Below are 27,769 nucleotides of genomic sequence, written 5' to 3' on the forward strand. Positions count from 1 at the left end.
AGCATTTGAGAAGCTGAGCGCAGGGTTAGCCCCAGGCAATATAGTTTCAAAGCTGCATTTGGTGCCATTTTGCAAAATACTTTTTCACTGCCCTAGGTAGTGTGAAACAAATGTGTCCTGTATTACCATAACATTGCAGTTCTCTGTATCTTGTGCTTCTCACCTGTTGTTCTTGTAGCTAAGTATCATAATAGCATTGTTGATGTAGCTGATGGCTTAATTATCATGCCTTATTCCTTGTAGACTAGATGGGGCCAGATTTGAAAATGGAAAAATTGTCATTCAGAAGAAAAGTGGAACTAGACCAAATTTAAACCAGAAAAAATGGTAAGCTGCTTTAATCCTGAGAGATTTTTTTAGAGACTTATTAAATTTATTTCATTGCCTTTTACAATATTTTAATTCTTTTGTCAAGCCTGCATATAAGTTTTTTAAAGCAGTTTGCAGCCGCATACGTTGGAGCAGTTGATAATGTTGTCATTATTTCAGTATTTTATATAACTCCATAACCCAAGGTGCTTTACAACAAATTACATACAGGTACCGAGAGCTCAAAATACCTTGAGGCAATGGCAGATAATGACTTGCCTAAATTTGCAACAAGTGTCACTAGCAGAAAGAGGGCTTGAACCCCAGTTCATTATTATAACTACTAGGAAGTCCATATTAAAAAGCTAAAAAGAAATTTTTAAAAACTCCACCGCTTGGGTAACCGTAGCCAGTTATCCAGATAAAAGTAACTTTAGGACCATGGGTTTGCCAACCTGACTTACCCGGGTAACTTTAGCTGATCAGCGCTGACTACTTACGCTTAACCATGCCCCTGGAATGTCTTCAGCATTGCTTCTCTTTATGTAGTTAAATATTGTCTAGGCAATTATTTGAAAGAATAAAATGTATCTGCTCAGTAGGATTATAGTTTCAGTCCCGAAGACTTGTCCGACCAAGCCCCAAAGTTATTTGGACAAATCTTTTGAAGATGGACCTCTAGATCTTCTGGAATCCTTTGCTGTTAATGCCTTCAAGAATACAAACCTGGTTTTCAGGATATCCATAATGAGTATGCAAGAGATTTGCATACAATGAAGGAAGTGCTTGAAAATCTATCTTAAAGATAGTCATTGTGGATATCCTGAAAGCCAGACTTTTGCGGCTTTTGAGGATATATGTATTTAACAGTGAAATTGCTCAAAAGTGATGGGCAAAAAAGGCATGTACAAGCATACATTTACTGTCCGAGCACCCCCCCCCCCCCCCCCCCCCGAGGACCAGCAGTTTTCAAGGCTTAGGTCTCATGGGCTGGAACTATAACCCTCTTAACCCCTCTGTCGACCATTGGAATTAAAGTCTTCCCCAGTGAACGTGGTGGGGAATGGAAGAAGAACTTACACAGGCATATAGACACTGTCTCTCCTGACCTCAGCCCTCTTCCCTTTCTCTTCCCTCTTCAGTCCACCAGTGCTCTCACTCATTTCCCTTGTACCTTGACTGATCTAGACTGCATTGGGGTACTTTATATTGGATTAACTGAGAAACTAACCCATGTGCTGCAGCTGGTTCAGAATACTGCTGCCCTACTTCTGACTGGGCTCTCAAGATGGGAACATATTTCACTGGTGTTTAAACTCCTCTGGCTACCGGTTAAATGGAGAGTTAGATTCTGGCTGTTAAATTTGTTGTTTAAGCTTCTGAAACTTCCACACCCATGTGTATTACAAATGTTTATGGATTAGTATGTTCTGAATTGGGCCTTAAAATCAGAGGGTGCCAATTTATTGACAATGCCTCCAATTAATAGATATAGGCTGGCTCAGATGACAGCATGGGTTTTTCCTCATGTAGCTGTTAGAGTGGAATGGGCTGTCAGTAGGGCTTCACAGGCAACAAAATTTAAAATGTTTAGAAAAGGACTCAAAACAATATTCTTTCAACAGGCTTTTGGATGAATTGTATATTTTATGTGATTTTTATAGGTGTATATTGTAAATCGCACTGAACTGTTTCTGGAAGATGCAGTATGGAAGATTTTAAAATAATAATACAAAAAAAAAATAGGTGATGATGCCCTTATACAGGTCCTTGGTGAGGCCTCACCTGGAGTTTTGTGTTCATTTTTGGAGCCCATATCTTAAAAAGTATAAAGACAGAATGGAGGTGGACCAGAGAAGAGCGCTGAAAATGGTGTGGCGTCTGTATTGGAAGACCTATGAAGAGAGGTTGAAGGATCTGAATATGTATACCCTGGAAGAGAAGAGGTGCAGGGGAGATATAATATAAACCTTCAGATACCTAAAAGATTTTAATGATATATGGACTTTGAACCTTTTCCGTTGGAAAGAAAACAATAGAACTAGGGGTTACAAAATGAAACTCCAGAGGGGATGACTGAGAGCCAATGTCAGGAAATATTTCTTCATGAAGAAGGTGGTAGAGGCCTAGAATGCCCTTTCAGAGGAGGTAGTGAAGAAGAAAACAGTCAAAAAAATTCAAAGGAGCATGGGATGAACACTGTGGATCTCTGCAAGCTAGAGGATGGAAATGAGATAAACATATAGGGGTATAACTTGCTGATACAGCTATTTCTACCCCTAAAAGAAGGCATGGAGATTACTACCCTTAACAAATATGCTTGAGGCTTTTAATGTGACTGCAACATTGCTCTCCACTTAGATGGCAGGAGAAAAGAGGAATTGGATTCAGACAACAACAGGGGACCCCAACTTCCATAGTCTGGGATTCTGATATGCAGACATAAGGGAAAAAGTGTCAAGTGATGCTTCATATAATTTCCAGAGCACCAAGCCTTGGTGTCTAGCTCATGTTTTATGGTATAATCATGAGCACCACCTTCCACCACTTCAATCTTTTCAAAGAATTTTTTAGAAAAAACGTTTTTTTATATTTAAAATTAGTTTCACCTAACCTGATTTCATATTCTATCTTGTTGTTAACCCAGTCAATTTTAATAATTTGTTAGAAATGGTTAGGAAAAACATATATGAAACACTGTGTATGCAACAAGGAATTCAGGTCGCCAATCGTTTGAAAAACAGAACGTTACTTAGCTTGCGTTTGTATTGCACTCAAAGTCCTTGAAACGGATCTTTCAGTGGCACTTGCCCCAACAAGGCCCAGTTTCGACAAATCTTCTTCAGGAGAAGCCACTCAAATTGTGTCCAAAGTAGTTTAATAATGCAACGTTTTCAAGTCCATGACGAGCTCGCCTAGACGCTGCCCACTCCATTTCCATCTTCAAAAAGATGGCGAACCTGCTCTTCCTTGTCGGCGTCCCTGATTTAAAGGGACAACCATCACGTGATTGTGAACATGGCTAGATGTCAAAAGAACTCCTCCTTCCTGAAACGCGCTCATAGGAGGGATGACCAATCAATCAAATCGTTCAATCCTGTAGGTGCCTCAGTTTTTAATTTAAAAATCCAATATTGTTCTCTTCGATTCAGAATTGTGCTCAAATCGTCCCATGTAGATTTCATAGTAACCTGTTCGATTATAGTCCATTTTTAAATCATCAAAACTGTAACCATGCTCAGTGCAATGATTGACCAATGGCGCAGACAAGACTCCATTGTTAATACGCGATCTATGCTCCATCAACCGGGTTTTAATAACCCTCCTTGTGCGTCCCACATATACCTTTGAACATTTACAAACAATAGCGTAGATGACATTTTTTGACATACAGTTACACATATCCCGTGTTTGTGTCAATCCAGGTGTTACCTTCTATGGTATTAGCACAAATTGAACACGCTCCACATTGCTTGTGTTCTCCCCTATTATCAAATAGGGGCCGTGTCCTGGTTAAACTTGCATGCACTACTTTGTCCCGTATATTGGACCCCCGACTTGTGGCAAACAGCGGAAATTCATCAAAGATCTCATGAAGTCCCAACACGTGCCAGTGCCTCTTCACAGAATCAATCAATGCCACAGTAGAAGTGCTTTGCTGGAGGACAAATACTAACTGCTTTTGTACTCTTCGTTCTCGGTAAGTGAGAAGTTGAGCCCGATCACTGTATTTAGATCTTTTATAAGCTTGTTTAATAACTTTCTCAGGATACCCCCGGTCCCTGAACTTCTTAGACAGCAACTGTGCCTGTTTTTCAAATTCAATGTTGGACGAACAAATTCTTCTAATGCGGAATAATTGTGACACAGGAAGACCCTTTTTAAATGCTGTTGCATGGTGACTGTGGTACTTTAATAAATTGTTCTTATCAGTAATTTTTCTGTTTACAGTCGTAAATAGTTGACCATCCTTCATTTCAACAACAACATCCAGATAAACTATCTTGGATGTACTATGGTGAAAAGTGAATTTGAGATTTTGATCAACACCATTTATCCAATTCTGGAAAGCTTCCAATTTTTCTTGTGACTCCTTCCAGACGACAAAAATGTCGTCAATGTATCGGTACCATGCCCCAATCATTGACCACCATTGAGACGGATAGATTATAGTATCCTCAAAGTTAGCCACAAACAAATTTGCAACTGCAGGAGCCAAAGAAGAACCCATAGGAATGCCATGGTTTTGATGATAAAATTTCTCTTCAAAACAAAAGTAGTTGTTAAAAATGACCAATTCAGTTAATTCCTTCAAGAGTTCAATGTTTATCCTTTTCAGCCCTTGATGGTGAACCAATGCTTCTTTCACAGTGTCTGTAGCTGCTCGTTGTGGTATACATGTATACAAAGATACAATATCCATCGTCATTAAAATGATAGGATCATTTCCAAGCTGGATTTCACTCAACTTGTTGAGGAACTGAATTGTATCTTTTAAATATGACTGTTTACTCTGTACCAATGGTTGCAAAAACTTATCAATGAATATCGCAGGGGGTTCCAAAACATTGTTACATATTGTTACATATTTAAAAATTTTTTTAAAATTATGGGACACTGAGGTGTGATTAAAAATTTCAAACATATTTAAAAACATTTCTTAATTAAAGATAATAAGATTATATTTGTGTGGGTTGTTTGGTTGATTTGATATATGGGTTACCCCCACATTTTGTGGATAGATAGTGGTAGACATAAGGGAAAAAGCAAAGGACTGCTTTTACGGCCAAGTCCTAAAGGAAATTAAGAAAATGTGCATGGGGGTAACATTGCTCTCTGCTTGGTCTTGGGTATGTTGCATCATTTAATAAAAAGCACCCATTAGCTTTGGCTTCAGATGAGGGCACCAGGACTAGCCTGGGGACCCTATCTTCCACTCAAAGCAGCAGCAGTAGGAAAATCAAAAGGGAAATTCAGCTTCCCATGTTGACCCCCCACCCCCCCCAGCCCCTTCTACCAGAAAAAGGAGCTGGCCAAGAATTCCCATCTATGCGTCGTCAGCAAATGGGGTGATGGTCTGCATTACTGTGCTGGGGCAAGAGGCAGGCAGCAATGACAGTGGTGACACAGTGCACTTGTGAAATGATTGTCCTAGATGTATCAGCCTCTGCAGATCATGGAGAATGGGATATTTAAATGCCTGCTGTAACTTAGTCCTCAATTACAAAGTGCCTTCAAGGACAAAGTTCAATAGGCAGATTATCCACATCCTATACATTCAGTGCAGTGCTTGCATGCAAGTGCAGTTGGCCAAGACAGAGGGGATTAGCATACATTTCACCAGCAATATCTGGACCAGACAGAATGCTATGCATGCCTTCCTCACACTGGTGGTAGCTGGTTAAGGCAAGAGCAGGCAGCAGCTGTAGTGGCGGTGGATCAGCTGTGTACAGATGGGCTGTGCTGTACACCCTAATGATGGATATCGACCATTTCCATTTCATCCTGCTATCCCACTCCAGTGAGTCCGTACATGTGTGTTGTCTCTCTACAAGCAGAAGGAGGGGGAGAGCACATGGTTTTCCTCTGTGATATTTCCACTATGTAGAGGTAGTGCAGCACTGAGAGAGGGAGGGAAGTATTCTCTGCATCCTGCAGATGTTGGTAGTACTGGTGGTGCAACAGGATTATTTGTGAAGCACTGACACAGCTAAGGCCAGGTCCCTGGTGCAGCTAGGCGAGCGAGCCCACCCTGGGTGTCCTAATCCCAGAGGGGACTTGGTTGTACAATGGGGGTGGGATTCTAATTTTTTTTTTTTTAAGGAAAAAAAGAAAAAAAGTCTTGGAATCTGGCCTTTGGGCATTGTTTGGAGAGAATTCTTATACTATGGTTTACTACTATACCCTTGAGTCTATGATCTGGAGTTTTAATGTTGGTCTGCTAGTTGCCATATTGCTCACTTTATGCCTTGGAAGGTTTTTATGCCACTTTGATTTCTAGCCTTGGCCCCTTCTTTTGGCCTGGGGCTGCCATTTTTCTTTTTTATTCCAATCCTCCCTCCTTTTGGTCCAAGATCACCACTGGTCTTTCATGCCATAGCAACCATTACCCTTTCTGGCCCTGGCCCCTTATTCCTGCCCAACGGTGCTGCTATTCCTTTTGGCCTGGGGCCACTACTGCTCCTCTTTTCTAGCTTTGGTGCCTGCAGCTGGCCCCTGCTTTTCTTCATCCCTGAAAATGAAGTGCTATGATTGAAAAAAATTGTAATCCCTCTTTAATTGGGGGTGTCACAGGATTTTCTCAGCTACGGTGAGGAAATACTGTCTTTAGGCCCTGTAGACTGGGTCCAGGATCTCCTGCAAGACCAACCAAGCAGAGGTTACCTTCAAATAAATCAAAGAACTTTACCTGAAAAATAACCAGCAGAAGAAAACAAAATTCAAAGTCCATAGCAAAACAGAAAAACAGTTCAGGCACAACAATTATTTGGTCTAAAGCTCTTCTAATTCATTCTCCACCTTCCAATCTCATACACTGTAATGTTAGTCTAAAGGTTAACCCCCTGCTCCTTGCTTCTCAGCCCTTCTGGTATCCCAGAAAACAAGTTATAGAGTGTCTCTTGAAACATCCCAAATTAATCACAAAGCTTGCAGAAATGGCCCAAAACAACAACTTCCCCTTCCTTCAGGCAATTGAAGTTTCCCAGTCCCTGCATTGGAGTTCCAAGATAGGAACAGAGCCACTTGTTGTCCTTCTGGCCCCCCAGCACAGCTCTTGTTCACTTGCTTCCAGTTCATACTACTTCAGACTTTGCCGAGTGCTGCCTTTGAGAACAACAGCTTCAAGGTACTCCAAAACAACACTATGTAACCCTTTTCAGGGAATAGTGCTGATTGCAAAGGGCCATAAAAGAATTTCTAATAATAGCCAGCTCCTCTATGCTTTCCCCATCTCTTGTTTCTCCCGGGTGTAAAGGGGGGGGGGGGGGGTGTTAATTCTCTACGGAGGAAAGATAACCGCCTTGGCTTAGGCAGTAAGGCTATTCTGTGTGTGTTACAATCGCTCTTTGGGACAGGAAGCAACACTTACAAACGAGGCAGGACTCACTGGATGGATATTCAAATTAAAGTTTACTGTAATTCCTCATAAAAGAATCAATAGATGCAAAACATAAAGTGTTCAGTTACTTCAATATTCCCAGATTTTCATGAGACAGGTTTTGAATGCTCTCTACCTCTTTGGATTTGTCCCTCCAGGCAGGGGCTTGGAACCTACTTATCCTCCACGGTAAGGAAAGAAAATTGTCCCAAGGTGTCTGGGGACTCCTAACAGTGACTGGGTCCCTTCCCACAGTACCTGAGGTCCATGTCCTGAACTTCACCTGGCAGTGTCCCATGTCCCAAGGTGGAAACTCTGGTTAGGGTTCGCCTGATGTCTCTCCCTTTATGGTTCCTCTTCAAAAGATAGCAACTGGCCTCCCAGGAGGAAAGGTCTACACTGGAAACAGTTACCAAAGGTCTTCCAGTTCACGGTAAAAGAAGTGGACAGAAAAGTCTCCCTTTCCCCAATAGTGGAAAAATATAAACTTGCTAAATCTTGAATCAGAATCTCTTCTCACACTATGCCGCAACGTCCTCTTATGATGGTTGAAAAGAAATGCAGTTCCTCCTGACCACCCTGAGCAGGGGATTCTGTCTGCCAGGAATGGAAAAAGTAAAAAAATGCAGAAACCAGGAAAATTGTAAAATCTTTTTAATATCTCTTTTCTTTCCAGCTCTATTAAAGGAATTGACAAGGCATGCACCTCTCTTTACCTATGTCAGATTGGGGTCCTAACTCAGAGAGCACACATGATACACATCCTTCCTTTCTGAAAGCAAAACTAAGTCTGCCCTCATCTTACTTAAACTAGCCCCCCCCCCCCCCCACCTTTGTGTCTAGGGGACTTCCAATTCCCAACAACCTCTGGGGGAGATGCAGATCAGAATGGTATGTCCAACTGCAGCTGTCTACCCAAGGGACACCTAGTGGAGAACACAAGAGGTCTCTGCAATTACAATCTCTAACTTGCCCCAGCAACAACGCCAACAAAATTGCCCAAAATTCCATCAATCTCCTCCTGTACCTCATGAGAAACATTTTTTATACCACCCAGATTTCTACATCCCCTTTGGAGGATGAACCACCTTGCCACTCATCTTACTTTCACATACACCCACTGAACTTCTTTCGAACCTTTGCCAGAAAGTTCCCAATATCACCAGATAGCCCCCACTTTAGGACACCTCTGCCCCTTCTCTGAACCTTTTTAGCTAGAAGATTATCCCAGCACAAGTAGGATGGTAGTCCTCACATATGGGTGACATTATCGAGGGAGCCCTATCACGGAAAACTGTCAAAGTTTCTAGAAACTGACAGTTTTCTGTCAGTTTCTAGAAATGGACGGAAAACTGTCAAAGTTTCTAGAAACTTTTGACTAGCCCACTGAGCATTCCCAGCATGCCATGATCCCTGCAGCCACAGGGTTCTCCCTTCAGTCTCTTTTTTTTTTCCGCGTTGCTGTTAGCCTCGCGTTTCAGCAGCTCTGTGAGTTTTTTCACAAACTTTTCCTCACGGAAAAAATTTATATTTCTGTCAAAAAATACCCTACATGAGTCTCCCTTCGACATCCCGTTCGGTGAGTACCATTTTTTTGGTCATTTTTGGTCTGTCCCGGTTACCTCACTTCAGTATCCGCAGGCCACTGACCGTTATCCGGCCTTATTTTTTTACCATGGCCACGAGTTTTAAAAACAAATGTCCAAGTTGCCCCCGAACAATGTAGATTACAGACCCGCAAGACATCTATGTACTTTGCCTGGGATCAGGCCACGATGTCCGCGCATGTTCCACCTGCCCTCAGATGACTCCAAAGGGCAGGTGTGCCCGGTTGGACAAAATGGAGGAACTTTAAAAAAAACCAAAAAAAAACCTACTCCTTCGACGTCTTCGCAGTCGTCACCAAAGAAAATCCCTTCCTCCACTGAAAAACATCGAGGAAAGAAAAAGTCTGGTGACCATCCGTCTCTGTCCCCATCGGGATCTTCAATTGCATCGTCCTCGATATCTACCAAGGAGCATCTGGAGAAGAGACACCGTCGTCATCGTCCATCAGGAGAATCGGTTACCGCATCGGCATCGATGGTCATCAAGCCGATGGCAAAGTGGGTCCTGGTACAAGAGCTGTTATGCCCCTCTGTACCTGAGACACCGAGGCACTGTCCACCGGGATTGGTGTTAAAGTCTGTACCACCACATCCGAATGTGGAAAAGCCACTAGCGCCAGTCTTGCCTTCTCCTGTGACAGTGGACCCAGTCTCAGTCTCCAGGGAAGAAGTGACTTCCATGATTCAACAGGCTGTCATCAAGGTCTTTCAAAAATTGCAGCCTCCTCAGACGCCAGTCCCGACATCTGCACTGACACCGGAGCTGTTAGTACAGGCACCTCTGCTCAGCAGACTCGATGCTTTAATCGGTGCCTTCCCACAGCCTGCACCGCCCACCGGCTATGGATCCTCCGATGACGCCATCCATACCATCTATGCCAAAGGATCCTCCGATGACTCCAGCTATACCCATTCCAGGTTCAACGGAAGTAGATGAAGGGGACTCCGATCCCTTACCAGTTCAATCAGGTTTACAAAAACCCCACAGACCATTGATGCCTTCGAAACTGCTTCCTGGTCCGTCAATGCCCTCTCAGTCTGGTCCATCGGGCGATGCATCCCGCCGATTCCCATTGATGCCATTCGATTTCCCCATCGATGTCTTTTTTTTACCTCCATTGATGCCAAAGCATATTCCAGGGAAACCATCGGGATCTGCATCGATGCCAAAGCGTCCTCTTCCACAGGACACTCTGGATCCACCGGGTTCACATTTCCAACCCCACTACAGTCCTTGGGAGGACGTTGACACAGATACAGAAGACCTTGTATCTGAACCTTCTCCACCAGAAGTGTTGCGTCCGTCGGTCGCAGACGGCTGTGACCGCTCTGCCTCACCTCTTTTCTACCATTCTCCTCCTCCATGGGTAAGATGGCTGCCTCCAGTGCTGAGTGCCGATACCCTCGGCATCTCCAAATCAGCATAGGCATCCCCGTCTGCCATGCTCCTTCCCGTGGCCTCCTAAGGTGTGCACACGCTGCCTACGCTTATCTACACGTCATGGCGGGAACCTCGGGGGCGTCCCCAACGCATGACGTCAATTCCTCCGGGTATTTAAGCCTCCGCTGTGCTCCCAATGAACGAGTTAGCAAGGACTTCGGTTTAGCTACTCTGACCGCTTCTAAGCTGCATGCTTAGATTCCTTGCTATCCTCCGGGGTATTTTGCCCCTGAATAAGCTCTGGGCACCCGCTCCTCGGGGGCCTCTCGCTTCCAACTACCCTTCGGGGTTTCCACTACTTATCTCAGACAACCGCTCTTCGGGGATCTCTCTTCTCATTTCAGGATTATCTGCGCTTCCAGGTACTCGCTTCTCGAGGGCCTTACCAGCTCAGAGTATCCTGCATCACGGACCTAGAGTCCCACCGTCGTCAACTACCAGGAGGATTCCTGCTCTGTTCCAGTTCTCCAATTCCACCCACCAGGTTTGGCTTTTCCCGCTTTTGCAGAACACTACCAACCTTGTACATCCGGGTGAGACTTCTACATCTGAAACTGTCTGAGCGTATTGGCACCTTGCTGGACTTCAGTGCTATTTCTTCCTGCACATTACCATCTATCTACAGCAGTACAATAAAAGCTTTCCATCTCCAGTGTCTGCTTTCTGAGTCTAGCCTATCGCTGTGGTTCCCCACGGGGCCCCTCCCCATGGGAGGAGTCATCGCCACTGCGACCAAGAGTCCACACTATGCCACAAACCCAACAAGAAGAAAGAAGGAAGTCCCCACCAGAGGACCTTTCTTTTGCAAATTTTATTAAAGAGATGGCGGATACCATTCCTTTTGAGCTGGTGACAGAAGAGGTCAGCAGACATAAAACACTGGAGGTCCTCCAGTTTGAAGATTCACCCAAGGAAGTCATGGCTATCCCAATCCATGAAGTGCTCCTAGATTTCCAGCATCACCTATGGGAGCATCCCTGTTCTGTACCACCTGTTAACAGACGGACAGACGCAACGTACCTGGTACAACATACACTAGGGTTTCAGAAACCACAACTGCCCCACCAGTCAGCACAGAAAAAGGCAAGGAAGCAAAAGCCTTACTCATCTGCCCCTCCAGGAAAAGAGCAACAATTTCTGGATGGGTTAGGAAGAAAGGTCTTCCAAGGGTCCATGCTCGTGTCCCATATTGTGGCATATCAATTATATATGACACAATATCAAAGAAATTTGTGGAAGCAAGTACAAGACATAGCTGATAATCTTCCTCAGCAGCAACAAGTAACACTCAACGTCCTTATTCAAAAAGGTCTGGAGTCAGGCAAGCACGAAGTATGAGCAACATATGACTTTTTGAAACATCTTCCCATATGTCAGCTGCTGGGATCAGCGCACGAAGATGGGCTTGGCTAAAAGCTTCGGATTTAAGGTCAGAAGTACAGGAAAGACTAGCAGATCTCCCATGCACCGGAGACAATTTCTTCGGAGAAAAGATTCAAGATACTGTCTCCCAGTTGAAAGAACACCATGAGACACTCCGCCAGCTTTCCAAGTTGCCATCTGATCAGCCATCCACTGTGCGAAAGCCCACAAGAAGGGATACCAGAAGACCCTTCTATAGGCCTCGTAGATACTATCCACCTGCATCCAGTGCACGTCCTTTCCGACCATCTCAAAGGGACGTCCACTACAGCCAAAACAGACAAAAGCTCAGCCACCCCCGCAAACAGGACCAGCATCCGGTTTTTGAAAACATTTCCAGAGAGCAGAAGCTTTTCCATCAATCCCAGACTTGACCTGCCGGTGGGTGGTCTGCTCCATTACTTCATACACTATTGGAGCCTCAGTACTACAGATCAATGGTTGTTAGCTATCCTGAACCGGGGATACCGTCTCAAATTCACCACGATACTCTCGGATTCCCCACCCATTCCACATCGTAACATCTCAACTTCGGCTAGAACTCTCCTCCCTGCTGATTACCAGGGCTGTCGAACCCGTTCCCCAATCTCAACAAGGCAGAGGGTTCTACTCCTGCTATTTCCTAATTCCAAAGAAAACAGGAGGTCTCCGCCCCATACTAGACCTCCACAATCTCAACAAATTTCTTCAAAAAGAAAAGTTCTGGATGTCTCCCTTGGGACCATCCTTTCCTTACTACACCAAGGAGATTGGCTCTGTTCTCTGGATCTTCAAGACGCCTATGCTCACATAGCCATTTCCCCACAACATCGCAAATATCTAAGATTCGTAGTGGAACCAAAACATTTCCAATACCGAATCCTACCATTCGGACTAGCCTCAGCACCTCGGGTGTTCACAAAATGTCTAGCAGTAGCTGCTGCACATCTAAGAAAAAATAGCATTCATGTTTTTCCCTACCTAGACGATTGGCTAATCAGGAGTCCATCCAGACAGGAAACTCTCGCCACCTTGGAAAGCACTATAAGACAGTTGCATTCACTGGGGTTCCTGATCAACTATCAAAAATCACATATGAACCCGTCTCAGCACATCACTTTCATCGGAGCAAACCTCGACACCACAGTCGTGAAAGCTTTTCTTCCAAGCGACCGTGCGAACAATCTAGCGAATCTGGCGAACTCTGTGACCAGCTGCAAGTTTGCCTCTGCGAATCAGTTTTTTACACTGCTGGGCCACTTGGCATCTACAGTCCACGTGACCCCTATGGCGAAGTTAGCCATGAGAAGGACTCAATGGACTTTGAAATCTCAGTGGATCCAAGCTGTTCAGCCACTGTTGTCCCTAATACCGGTCACCCACCAGTTACGTCTCTTGCTCCGCTGGTGGACAAACCAGCCTGCCTTACGGACTGGTCTCCAATTCCAGCAACCGACTCCTCAAGTCACCTTGACCACGGATGCATCCAACGTGGAATGGGGAGTTCACGTCAGCAACCTTCAGACACAAGGTACGTAGACTCCGCTCGAAAAAAAGTGTCAAATCAACTTTTTGGAACTTCGAGCGATAAGATATGCCCTTTATGCCTTCAAGGACTGCCTCACACAAAACTGTGCTGATACAAACGTACAACACAGTAGCAATGTGGTACATAAACAAACAGGGAGGCATAGGCTCCTATCTACTATGTCAAGAAGCAGTGCAGATTTGGGCGTGGGCCCTGATACACTCTATCCATCTCAGGGCCACTTATCTGGCAGGCATACAAAATGTCCTAGCGGAAGTCTGTCGACATTTCCATCCCCATGAATGGTAATTGGATCCCTGTGTAGCGAGCAAAATCTTTCAACGCTGGGGTCACCCAACCATCAACCTCTTTGCGTCCAGTCTGAATCACAAAGTGGAAAGGTTCTGCTCCCTCCACAGCCATCGCCAAATGTTCCCCAGGGACGCTTGCTCACCCCTGGAACACAGGACTTCTATATGCGTATCCTCCGATTCCGCTCATAGCCAAAACTCTCTTGAAGCTGCAGCAGGACAGAGGGTCAATGATCCTCATAGCCCCATACTGGCCTCGACAAGTATGGTTTCCCATGCTTCTCAACCTCTCAGAGAACCAATTCGCCTGGGCACAGCACCCACTCTCATAACTCAGAACCAGGGCATGTTACGCCATCCCAACCTACCAACCCTTGCCCTAACAGCTTGGATGTTGAAAGCTTGATCCTGCAACCGCTCAATTTTTCAACTCAAGTCTCTCAGGTTCTTGTAGCTTCACGAAAACACGTAAATCTTACCGCTCCAATTGGACTAGATTTACCGAGTGGTGCACACAAAAAGATATTAACCCTTTCTCTTGCCCCACTCCTTCTCTATTAGACTATCTGGTCTCCAGACTTCTGTGCATGTACACCTGAGTGCCATTGCAGCATAACACAAGGGAATAGGGGATGCCCTAATAACTGCGCTACCTCTAGTGAGTCGGTTTATGAAGGGTTTACTTCAACTTAAACTTCCCTTTCGACCATCAGTTACAGAATGGGACCTGAATGTAGTACTTGCAAGGCTCATGCGGCCCCCGTTTGAGCCTTTGCATTCCTGTGATGTAAAATTTCTTACATGGAAAGTACTATTCCTAGTAGCCATTACATCTGCTAGAAGGGTCAGTGAGTTACAAGCTCTTGTCACATACTCACCCTACACAAGGTTCCTGCATGACCAAATGGTCCTCCGCACTCACCCCAAATTTCTGCCTAAGGTGGTAACGGATTTTCACCTTAACCAATCCATAGTCTTACCCACTTTCTTCCCAAGGCCCCACTTTCACCAGGGCGAGAGGGTTTTGCATACCTTGGACTGTAAACGTGCACTTGCATTTTATCTAGAACGCACTGCAGTCCATAGGAAGTCCACCCAACTCTTCGTTTCTTTTGACAAAAACAAACCAGGAGTTGCAGTGGGTAAACAAACTCTATCCAACTGGCTAGCAGATTGTATCAAATTTTGCTATGAGAAAAGCAGCCTTTCCTCTCCAGGGGTGAGTAAAAACGCACTCAGTAAGGGCTATGTCAACATCCATAGCACATTATCGTTCCGTACCTATTGCTGACATCTGCAAAGCTTCGACTTGGAGTTCTCTTCATACATTTGCAGCTCATTACTGCTTGGATAAGGAAGAAAGACAAGACTCTGCCTTTGGACAATCTGTCTTGAAAAACCTATTTGCAGTGTAATACCCAACTCCTTCCACAACCACCTGCTGTAATTCAGGCTGCCTCATCTTAGTCAATGGCACCTCAGTTGTTGTGCCTGTTGCACGAGTTACATGCCATTGATCTGTTAAAGGATGAGTCACTCTGTAGCTTGCTAATCACCCATATGTGAGGGCTACCATCCTGCTTGTCCTGGGAAAAAGCAGAGTTGCTTACCTGTAACAGGTGTTATCCCAGGACAGTAGGATGTAGTCCTCACGAAACCCACCCGCCACCCTGCAGAGTTGGGTCTGTTGCCGTTTTTATTATTATTTTACTTTTTTGGACGCATTTATTGCTACAAACGAGACTGAAGGGAGACCCCTGTGGCTGCAGGGATCTTGGCATGCTGGGCATGCTCAGTGTGCCAATCAAACATTTCTAGAAACTTTGACAGACATTTTCTGTTCTAGGGCTCCATCGATGATGTCACCCATATGTGAGGACTATATACTGCTGTCCTGGGATAACACCTGTTACAGGTAAGCAACTCTGCTTTCTCTATTTTAACAGATAGGCAAACATTGCAAAAATACCTCTATCCTTCCAGTGAACCCTCCAGAATGTAAGATTCTACATTTTACTCATAACATACACTCTACCACCATCTAGTGGCTAAGTAGGGGCCACACATTCAAATATTTGATCTGCTTCAGTAAATTGCAGGAAGGTGAAATTTTCCATAGGAAAGGTATTTCTAGGACAAGGGGTCATGATATGAAGTTGGGAGAAGGAAGTTTCAGAGAACATAGGGGAAAAATACTGTTTTAGTAATAGTGTTAAATGCCTTGAATAACCTACCAGCAGAAGTGTGAAAACTCATTTGTGACGGAATTCAAGCATGATTGATATATAGAGGACAGTGGTAGGCATAGAGATAGAAGGCTGCAGTATTGCGAACAATCCATCCTTTACTCTTTTGAGGCGAGCAGGGGAATGGGGAGGAGTGATGAGAAAATAAGGGCAGATAAAGGCAGCTTATCTTAGTGACACAATTCACAGGGTAGCTGTGTTTGATCCAGTTAGCTACAACTACCTAGAAACCAACCATGTTGATGCCAACAGTTTGGTGGTAGCCTGGTACTGTCTGGCAAGATCAAGGGATTTAAGCATCCATATGTTTAGGCAAAAACCTTACTAGTTTTTGCAGCTGTTTAGATTATTATAACGATTGTAGTAAGACATGGGAGGTGTTGTATTATGTATGGGAATTAGCATGCTAATTTACCCAGGATGGTAGAGAACCAAAGTGGAAGAAGAAAAATACAGACATAAAAAGAGAAGCGATACCTTACAAATGGTGCTGCTGCTACAGTAGCAGACAGAATATATCCTTAGCAGTGTAAACCAGAATATGTGGGTAGATTGAAAGGTCACGTTACACACATCGCTAAATAGAGGAAGAAAGAAACAGATGGAGGTCACAGAAAATTTTATAACAGCCCTGAAGCAACTTGCGAAACATGGCCATGTCGGCTTTTGTTGGATAAGATAAGTACTGTTGAGGCTGATTCATTTGAATATTATGATATAAAAGAGACATAAGAACTTTAAAGGCCCCTTACTAGTGGAATATTTCAATGAAAAAGTTCCTAAAAATGACTCTTTTAATTAAAAAAAAAAAAAAAAAAAAAAAAAAAAGTTTTTTCCTGGAATTGCATTGATATATGAAAGGGTTTTTTTTCCTGTGATGGCAGCCTACCTGCAGGTTTGAAACCAAAACACTATGGCTGTTTCTTCTTTGTCCTTTCAAATTGACTTTTATAGGTATATTAAAAAAATTTAAAGAAAAATAATTAAAAATGTAAACATTTTAAAAATTTATATAAATTATGCCTCTATACTAAGGTTTTCTATTTTTGGAAGAAAAGGCATCAATTTCTTGGAGGTGAAAATTGTATTATAAGAAATTCATATGAAAAAAATGTCTCCTTTTGGAATTTGTAAAAATCTATAAACTATGATATTTTGTTTCTAGTTAACAAAATACCTTATGGAAATGAAACAAGATTCTAATCTATTTCTGTATCTTTTTATGCTCTATCTGTAATACATAATCTAATGTATACAGTTCAGGAGCTAGAATAGATGTCAATGTATTACCAATATACTGGTCTTGGTTTGCTTTGTTTTGCCAACTAGAATTTGTGGATTAAATTGTTATATATCAACATGGGAATTGTGAAATGAGCCATTTTACTTGTTTTCCCAGGATTAAAAAAAAAATCAAGTTTGCACATAGTTATACATCATCCTTGATAATTTGTTTACAGAATTGGGTTCAAGTGATCTGATTTATCATCCAATATTCCCTGTAATTTAACAAACCATGTTTTCCTCTTTAGTGTGCAGGACTGTGGTTCAGTTTTTAATGTTGGTGCATTAGCACGACTGGTTTTTACCATGAAAATTCTTCCTTTGAGGCTATAGTTTTCTTACCTAGATTACCTTCATTTCCTGTACATACCCAGATCAGTCCAGACTCTTGGGTTTTGCCTCTCTGCCAGCAGATGGAGATAGAGAGTGTTTCACTGACACTGTACATAACCCAGTTTGCCACCTGCAGTCCCTCAGTATTTCTCTGTCTCCAGCAGATGGTGCAGAATCTGCAGTTCTGCAGTCAGGAGACTGTTCTGTATTTATGAGCCTTCCTGCTGGGGGTTTTTTGGGTCCTAGTGGGTCCTTTCCTGTCTGGTCAAGGTGGACGAGCTGGGGGTTAGTGACCCTTTTGTACGCTTGCTCTTTTCTTCCGTGGAGTATAAATCTGGTGTCCAGATCCTTCCCCTTCACGAGGCTGCTGAGGCAGCTATAGGCTCAGAGCGGCTGTTTTCTTTTAGTCTGTCCCTTTTTTAATTTGGCAGATTCTCTTTTTTTCTGCTAGCAGCTCTGTGTTCCATTCTAGGGAGTAGGTATTTTAAGTTTGGTAAAGTTTTGAAGGAAAAAAAAAAAGGTCTGGCTTTTTTCTGATCTGCTATGCGGCCTGTGCTCCTGGAACTTGAGTCTCTGTACCAAAGGAAAGTATTGGTTTCTATGTATCTTTATTTGTTCTCAGAGATTAAAAATAAAAAAAAAAGAGAACAAGGAACTAAATAGAGGAATCTGTGCAGCAGTGAGGTTCCAGAGAGGGGAGCTCGGTGATGGGGTTTTTCAGCAGTTTCTCTGCCTGTGGAAGAGATTTGAGTGCATATTTGCGCAGGTACTTGTGCATGTAAGGCTCCGACCTAGACTGGAGTGTGGTTTTGCGCGGGTACTTCTGCGCATAAGACTGTGACCTAAACTTGAGCACACATTTACGCAGCTACTTGTGTGCATACGACCATAGCCTATATGAGCGCATATTTGCGCATGTACTTGTGTGCGTACGACCGCAACCTAGTTTTGACTGTGTATTTTCCTGGAGGGGAGTGCGTGTATGTCCAGGTGGCACTGGTATGCGCACAGGAAGCTACCTAGAGCCAAAGTTTAGGAGAGCTAGGTGCCAGGGATGAACAGTTCCAAGCGCCTTGCTATCTGTGAGGCTTGCTGCTGTCTGATAGCAATTCAGTCCTCACTCTCTCTACTTTTGTGTCAGTACTGTTTAGATGCTCAAAATGATTGGACTACTACAGCTTTTGCCCATGTTGGGACATCCCTTTAGCCTACGGTGTCTCTGGAGGGGGAGTGGAGTGGGAGGCGAGGCAATGGTCCATTCTCCCTTATTCCTGAGGGCAGAAGCTTCCCCAAGAGAGGTTGGAGAGAGCAAGGTTCGGCCTATAGACTCTAGTATAGATCCATCCTCCTCCTCCTGGGTGAAATGTTTCCAGGGCCTGCAGACCTTTCTGCAGGGGTGCCTAGCAAAGGCAAAGCAACCTACTATGTAGGGATCATGTGCTCAGGCCTCCCATTTGTCAGTCACGGTGGGCAAATGCTGCAGGGAGGATGTCCCTGGTAATGTTCAAGTGCCTCGATATGCTCATCGGTGTCTTATCGACTCCTCTGCCACCGGACACGCTGCCATCGAGGCCTCCGCAGGTCCTGATTCCAATACAGGGTTCCTCAGAGGAAGAAAGATCGATTTCCCGGCCATGTCCCTCCAGAGGGAACCGTCGATGCCGGAGTCCATACCAGGACCATCGGGGCTATCTGTACCCAAGCGCACCTTATCTTCCCGAATCCATCGATGCCTTCCCGTCCTCTAGGCTTTGGCATGCTTCCTCCATCCACCTGGGAGAAGGAGAAAGTCCCTATAATCCATGGGATGATGCATCCTCAGATAATTCATCACGGACATCTGAGGATTTGCTCTCAGAGCCTTCAGTGCTGGAGGAAAGGTGAAGATCTCCTCCAGAAGACCTCTCCTTTGCCAGTTTTGTCAAGGAGATGTCTGAGACTATACCCTTTACACTGGTCACGGAGGAAGATGCTCGCCATAAAATGTTGGAGGTCTTACAATTTGTAGATGCTCCAAAAGAAATAATGGCAATACCGGTACATGAAGTTCTTTTGGACCTCATGCACTGCCTGTGGGAACATCCCGGTACGGTACCCCCAGTCAATAAAAAGAAAGATGCTACCTATCTGGTTCAACAAGCCCCAGGTTTTCAAAAGAGTCAGCTGCCCCACCACTCTGTAGTTGTGGAATCAGCTCAGAAAAAGGCTAAACAATTGCGTCCACATTCCTCTGCTTCTCCTGGTAAGGAACAGAAAGCATTGGATGCATTGGGACGAAAAATTTTCTAAGGGTCCATGTTGATATCGTGAATTGCAGCATATCAACTATACATGACCCAATATAATAGAAATCTCTGGAAACAAGTCTAGGAGATTGCAGAGACTTTACCACAGCAACAACAAGAAGCCTTGTCCTCCATCCTCCAAAAAGGAATGGAAGCAGGTAAACATGAAGTTAGAACTGCCTCCGATTCTTTTGAAACAGCATCCAGAGTTCTTTTGAAACAGCATCCAGAGTCTCAGCAGCGGACTTCAGTGCTAGATGCTGGGCCTGGCTTAAGGCCTCGGACTTACGCCCGGAAGTGCAGGACAAACTAGCAGATCTACCCTGTACCAGAGACAACCTGTTCGGGGATAAGATCCAGGACGCAGTGGCCCAGTTAAAGAACCATCATGAAACCCTGCGCCAGTTGTCAACTGTCTCCCCAGATGTTCCCTCCGTAGCCTGCAGGGTCGCGCGTAGAGAACCCAAGAAACAATTCTATAGGCCACGCAGATATTACCCTCCTGCATCCCGTGCACGACCGGCTCGGGCACCGCAGAGGGAACATGCGTGCCAGACTAGAACATCAAGGCCACAGCCAGCTCCACAAGCTAGTCTCGTGTCTGGATTTTGACACTTTTTTTTTTTTCCCCCAGAGAGCAGCAGCCATATTCCAATGTGCCACTTTGCAATAAATTGGCATGCGATCACCACGGACCAGTGGGTACTGCCATTGTAACCCACGGTTACCATCTACATTTTTCAAAAACACCCCCAGCCTTCCCATCCATTCCATCCTGGAGCTGGGACGACCACACAGGGAAACTCGAGTCAAAGCTCTCAACCCTTCTGTTGGTCAGAGCCGTGGAACTAGTTCCACCAAATCAGCAGGGAAAAGGGTTCTACTCCAGATATTTCCTAATTCCAAAAAAAGACCGGCGGCCTCCGGCCTATTCTGGACCTCCATGCCTTGAATTCATTTCTTTGCAAGGAACAGTTCAGGATGGTATCCCTGGGCACCATGCTTCCTCTACTTCAACAAGGGGATTGGCTCTGTTCTCTGGACCTGCAAGATGTATACGCCCATATTGCGATATCCCTGCCTCCACGCAAATATCTGCGATTTGTGGTGGGCCGCAGTCACTACCAATACAAAGTACTACCATTCTGCCTAGCCTCTGCGCCTCGAGTCTTTACGAAGTGCCTGGCAGTTGTGGCTGCGCAGTTACACAGCAGAGGCATGTATGTTTTTCCATACCTGGACGACTGGCTCATAAAACGTCAGTCAAAACAAGGAGCCCTCGACTCTCTCGGTCTCACCATAAGGCTTCTATAATCATTGGGTTTTCTAATAAATTACCCCAAATGCCAATTGACACGGTCTCATCTCTCCTTTATAGGAGCAGACCTAGACACAGCACTGTCCAGACCATTCTTACCCAACAACCATATGATTACGCTGTCCAACCTTGCCAGCTTTATCCACTGTCGAAAAAGAGCCTCAGCTGGCCAGCTACTCGGGTTGCTCGGCCACATGGCATCAACAGTCCATGTCACTTCTATGGCACACCTGGCCATGAGAGTGACCCAATGGACTCTGAAATCCCAGTGCCGAAAGCTACTCAACCGCTGTCATCCCTGGTACACATAACCAGCCTGTTTCATCTGTCCCTTGTCTGGTGGTCACACAAAGCCAACTTACAAGTCGGTCTTCCTTTCCAGCAACTGGCTCCTCAGATGACCTTAACTACGGATGCCTCCAACCTACATTGGGGAGCCCACGTCCAAGGCTGTCAAACTCAAGGGATTTGGACAACAGCCAAAACGACCCATCAAATCAACTTTCTGGAGTTTCGAGCGATGCGGTACGCCCTTTATGCATTCCAGGACTGCCTCTCCAACAAAGTTGTCCTGATTCAAACAGACAACCAAGTTGCAATGTGGTACCTGAACAAACAGGAAGGCACGGGCTCTTATCTGCTTTGCCAGGAGGCGGAGCAGATTTGGGCTTGGGCCCTGTCACATTCCATTCTTCTGCAAGCCATCTATCTAGTGGGCAGAATGCACTGGCAGATCGCCTCAGCCAACGTTTCCAGGCCCACGAATGGTCTCTGGATCCCTCGGTTGTGAGCAGAATCTTCCACCATGCTGGTCATCCGACCATCGACCTCTTTGCATCCAGTCAGAACCACAAAGTGGAAAACTTCTGCTCCCTGCACAGGGGACCGGCAAGCACCAGCCAGGGATGCCTTCGCCCGTCTCTTGAACCAAAGACCTGCTTTATGCGTATCCTCAGATTCCGATAATAAGCAAGACTCTCGTGAAGCTACAACAGGACCGGGGCTTAATGATTCTCATAGCCCCATATTGGCCATGCCAAATTTGGTTTCCCATACTTTGCGACCTTTCTGTCCAGGATCTGATTCGCCTGGGCACGTTGCCCAACTTCATAGCATAGAATCATGGCAAACTAAGCCACTCGAACCTCCAGACCCTGTCTCTGACAGCCTGAATGTTGAAAGGTTAATTCTACAACCACTCAACTTTTCAAGTGACATATCTCAAGTCCTAGTAGCTTCACGGAAGCCTTCACACGGAAATCCTACCACTCTAAATGGAAGAGATTTACCTTGTGAGGCGCACAAAAGGGCTTGGATCCCTTTTCTTGCCCCACACCGAGTCTGTTAGATTATCTCTGGCACCTCTCGGAATCTGGCCTCCAGACAGCATCTATCCAAGTCAACCTTAGTGCCATCTCTGCTTACCATCAAGGAATAGGAGATGCCCCAATAATGGCTCAACCCCTGGTGAGTCGCTTTATAAGAGGCTTATTACAACTTAAACCTCCTCTACGACCATCAATCATGGCACGGGCCTCAATGTGGTACTTGCATGGTTAATGCACACTCCTTTTGAGCCTTTGCACTCCTGCGAACTTGGATACCTTACATGGAAAGTTCTTTTCCTAGTAGCCATCACATCTGCTCGCAGGGTAAGTGAGTTACAGGCCCTTGTGACCTACTCACCCTACACAAGGTTCATCCATGACCGGGTGGTTCTTCGCACTCACCCAAAATTCTTTCCTAAGGTGGTAACTGATTTCCATTTAAATCAGTCAATAGTCTTGCTCACTTTCTTTCCAAGGCTTGAAGCTCATCCAGGTGACCTAGCTCTGCACACCTTGGACTGTAAGCGTGCTCTTGCATTTTACTTAGGCTGCACTACAACCCACAGAACAAACTTGGGAATGCAGTGGGCAATCAAACACTGTTAAACTGGTTAGCAGACTGCATTACATTCTGCTACCAGCATGCAGGCCTTCCACTACAGGAACGAGTGAAGGCACACTCAATCAGAGCAATGGCAATGTCCATAGCACACTACCGTTCAGTACCGATTGCTGACATCTGCAGGGCTGCGACATGGAGTTCTCTCCATACCTTCTCAGCTCACTACTGCCTGGACAAGGCTGGACGACAGGACTCCATCTTTGGCCAGTCTATCCTACGAAATTTGTTTCCAGTGTAGAAAACCAACTCATCCTACCTCGACCTGCTGTGAATTTCAGGCTGCTTCATACTTGCCAACAGCACCCCAGTTTTTGTGCCTGTTGCACATCTTTGGTGCTGCTTGGCCTCTTATGTATGACTCAGCCTGTAGCTTGCTATTCACCTATATGTGAAGACTACCATCCTGCTTGTCCTGGGAGAAAGCAGAGTTGCTTACCTGTACCAGGTGTTTTTCCAGGACAGCAGGATGTTAGTCCTCTCGAAACCCACCCGCCACCCTGTGGAGTTGGGTTCACTTACATTTTCTTATTTTATTTTTCGCTCATACTTTTGCTACAAATGAGACTAAAGGGGGACCCCTGCTGGCTGTAGGGTTAGTGGCATGCTGGGCATGCTCAGTGTGCCAGTCAAAGTTCTAGAACCTTTGACAAAAGTGTTCCGTGACAGGGCTCCATCTGAAGATGTCACCCATATGTGAGGACTAACATCCTGCTGTCCTGAGAGAACACCTGTTACAGGTAAGCAACTCTGCTTTCCTGACATTGGTTCTAAGTCTTCCTCCCTGGAGTTTCAAATTGTGACCCCCTAGTTCTACTAAATTGTTTCCAATGGAAAAGGTTTGTTGTCAACCAGGGATCATTAAAATCTTTCAAGTATCTGAAGGTCTGTATCACATCACCCCTGCTCCTCTTCTCCTCTCAGGCATCTTCTTGCACTGACTTATGTCAGGTGTCTCCTCATGTAATTTGCTGCCAAATTTTTCTAGGCATTATTGCTTGGATGTCTGGGCTCTGGCTTCCATGTGCTTTAGTGAGAGCATTCTACGAGTGGAACTGTCCACGTCCCACCCAAGTTAAGGGGAGCTTAGGTACTTCCCAGGAGTCTGGACTGATCTGGGTACGTACAGGGAAAGGGAAATTGGCTCTTACCTGCTAATTTTCATTACTGTAGCACAATTGATCAGTCCAGAGACCCGCCCATTTACTGGGGGGTCAGAGTCCGCCACTTGTACTGTTGCTTTATATATAGTGCGGAGTTGTTGGAGATTTTCAATGCTGATCACGTATGTGAAATTTGGGGAAACAAGTTTTCCGTTGTCTTTCTGGGCAACTTCATCTTCTTCCGGCTTGTTGGAGGGGAGAGAGTTTGTTTCGAAGCTTGCTTAGAAATTTATGGTTGTTGCTGTCATCTTGGCTTGGGTACAGGTCATTACTGAGGGACTGCAGGTGGCACACTGGGTTATGTACAGTGCCAGTGTAACTTTCTCTGTCTCCATCTGCTGGCAGGGAGGCAAAACCCAGGAGTCTAAACTTATCTGTTGTACTACAGGAACGAAAATTAGCAGATAAGAGCCAATTTTCCTTTAATTTATTTTTACTCCTGTAGGTACCAGCTAATTCTAACTGATCTTCAATTTCTTGTAGTTCCTATCTCTGTGATATCACCATTAAATCCAAAGATGGAAAGGAGTTCCACTGCCACAAGTGTGTGCTCTGTGCAAGACTTGGTATGTACCTAATGATCGGGTTATCCAGCATAGGGTTGCCAACTGGCTCCAGATTTTCAGGTCAGGTTGATTCAGTCCTGATTTTACCCTATTGTACGGTGGGACCTGTAGTTTTGTTTTTCTTAAGGAATGCATAGATAAATCGGAACTGCAAGTCCCCTGCATGCATTGGGGTAAAACCAGGACTGGATCATATTGTTATGAGAATCTGGAGCCAGTTAAACCTAATCCAAGAACTTGCTATTTTCATTGTCTCTAAAAGTGAACTTCTGTTTTTCTGGTCACTGCATCTCAAAAAATATACTGCAGAATTAGAAAAGGTATAGTGAAGGGTGAGCAAAATGATAAAGGGGATGGAACGATTTCCCAATGAGAAAAGGCTAAAGAGGTTAGGGCTCTTCAGCTTGTAAAAGAGACTGCTGAGGGGAGATATGTTAGAGGAATATAAAATTAGTAGAGTTGAACGGATAAACACAAATCAGTTGTTTACTGTTTATTATTTAAAAAATGCAAAAAGGAGGGGAGATGAAATTAAGTTACTAAGTAGTACATTTAAAACAAATAGGAAAACATTTTTTTTGTGCAATGCATAATTAGGTTCTAGAATTCATTGCTGGAGGATGTAGTAAAAACCATTAGTGTAGCTGGGTTTAAAAAAGGTTTGGAAAATTTCCTGGAGACAAAGTCCATAAGCCATTATTAAGATGCATTTGAGGAAAGCTAGTGCTTATCCTTGGGATAAGCAGCATGGAATTGATTAATCTTTTGGGATCCTGCAAGGTACTTGTGACTTGGATTGGCCACTGTTGGAAACAGGATGCTGGGCCTGATAAACCTTTGGCCTGACCCAGTATGGCAAATCTTATGTTCTTATGTTCTTGTGTTCTTTACAGAGTATTTTCACAGCATGCTAAGCAATACTTGGATTGAGGTAAGATATATTGCTCATAGCATACTCCTTTACTAATTTTCCATTCATAAATATAATAAATTTAGTAAAAAGAATGTATATCTGTTATAAAACTTAATTTCTGAACTAGGAACATAATCCTCGTTGATAATACAAATTCTGTTAGGGCAAAATCTTTTAGAGAGGTAGATGGGTTAGTCCATAGCAGTGAAAACATAGAAACATGATGGCAGAAAAATACAAACATGCGAAAGCCCAGTAATACACTACTCACAGACAGTAATATTAAAGTGATAAAAAAAAACAGACACAAGTTTCCATAAAGCAAGAATTTTAGCTGTATATTGAAGTTTGTTCATAGCAGCCGTTTTACATTTATGAATTAAGCACACAATATTCCACCAAAAGTGAATATTTAAGAAACTATAATCTTTCCAGTTACTTAAAACAGACTGTATTGTTAACATTACAAGAATATTAAGCCTTTGAGAGAGAACCAGCATAGTATTGAGAACGAAGAATTATAATACGAAATGATATTTCTTCAGATAATTTCAAGATTTTGCTAATATAACCTCATATCTGAGACCAAAAATAAGAGATTTTACAACAGGCAAATAACATGTGTTCTAAAGTACCCTCTTGAGAAGAACAGTGCAAACACAACTTGGAGGGATTCAAGCCAGCCTTAAACAGTTTCAGTGGAGTCCGCATACTACCGTGAGTGAAGAACAAAGATTGAGTAATACTGGTAGACTGGGATACCTTTAGAATACTCATCCAATATTCATGCCAATTCAGAAAGTCCAAGAAGAGGGAGAGATCATTTTCCCAAGTCTTCTCTAACCCAAATGTCTGGAGGATGATAAGGCCCTTAGTTCTTTGTATAATCGGGAAGCCTCATAACCAAAGGAGTAAAATTTTGTGCATAATACAATAATCTCAGGAACATTGCACAGATTAGTAAGTGGATTCCCACTTTTCCTTATGCAGTATTGCAACTGAAGCTATAGAAAAAAATTGAGAGCTAAGTAAGTCATATTTATGAACAAGATTAAGGAATGAGAGCAGCCCATTCACATCCATGACCTGGCCCACATCCATGACCTATCCCTTTCTATTGCCAAGCAGGCCAAGAAATCATTGAATTATGAATATGAAGAGTGGGGTTGTGCCATATCGATATGTAAGAACTAGAAATCCATTTCTTTTTGACCAGTAAATCAAAAGCACGTAGTGCTTTGAGTGGCTGCTACAGTGTGATTCTTTTGCAAAGAGGTGGGAAGTTTCATGCCAGGGTATAACTGCAGTGGTAAGAGGGAAGCCATCTCTCGTTTGAAAATAAACTATTTCAGAAGAGCCAAGATTTCGTTCTCTGCAACCAGCCATCTAGTACCATAGCGAAGAAGAAACGCCGTATGATAGGTATAAAAGTTGGGAAAGCCAAACCCCCCCCCTCCCCCTCATGTTCTTTTACCAATTTTAATTTCCATAATGCTATTCAAGAGGGTTTTCTTATCCATAGAAAAAAAATGTTAACTTCTTGTCAAAGAGAAATAAAAATTCTGCGGTAGAAATTCTGGTGCCATATTAAGTACAAAGTTGATTTGTGGGGCAAGTACCATCTTAATAGATATGAGCCTTTCCTACCATGAAAGGAAATGAGGGGACCATTTCTTAATGGAATCTTTTACCAGTTGTAGAAAATGGGTTCTGATGTTCTCCATCATATAATCAATGTGTGGATAAAAATGCATACCTAAATATTTAAAACCATCAGGAGACCATTTGCAATCAACTCCAGGTATGTCAGATTGAATACAATATGTATTTATTAGCATCAGTTCTGTTTTGTCCCAAATTACCTTATAATCAGCGAAAGCTGAAAACTTAGAGAATAGTTCTAAAAGATGAGGAAGAGAAGTATCTGGGTGAAATAGGAATAATAAAAGATCATCTGCATAAGCCATAACCTTACACGATTGACTCTAATAAGTGACCCCTTAGATATCTGGAGTCTG

The 27,769-nt window shown here is 44.0% G+C and overlaps 1 protein-coding gene across 2 annotated transcripts in view; it reads left to right on the forward strand.

The window, feature by feature from the left end:
* IBTK (inhibitor of Bruton tyrosine kinase) overlaps positions 1-27,769 on the forward strand; it is a 263,811-nt gene that overhangs the window by 109,889 nt on the left and 126,153 nt on the right. Inside the window, exons 13-16 of one of the 2 annotated variants that reach the window (XM_029595548.1) lie at positions 244-327; positions 15,543-15,611; positions 24,756-24,838; positions 25,732-25,769. In XM_029595548.1, the coding sequence (XP_029451408.1) occupies positions 244-327; positions 15,543-15,611; positions 24,756-24,838; positions 25,732-25,769 (274 nt within the window). The remainder of the gene's footprint in view (positions 1-243; positions 328-15,542; positions 15,612-24,755; positions 24,839-25,731; positions 25,770-27,769) is intronic. The other variant, XM_029595549.1, reaches the window with a different exon arrangement.

Source organism: Rhinatrema bivittatum, chromosome 3 (genome assembly GCF_901001135.1).
Source record: "Rhinatrema bivittatum chromosome 3, aRhiBiv1.1, whole genome shotgun sequence".
NCBI classification, from domain to species: domain Eukaryota; kingdom Metazoa; phylum Chordata; class Amphibia; order Gymnophiona; family Rhinatrematidae; genus Rhinatrema; species Rhinatrema bivittatum.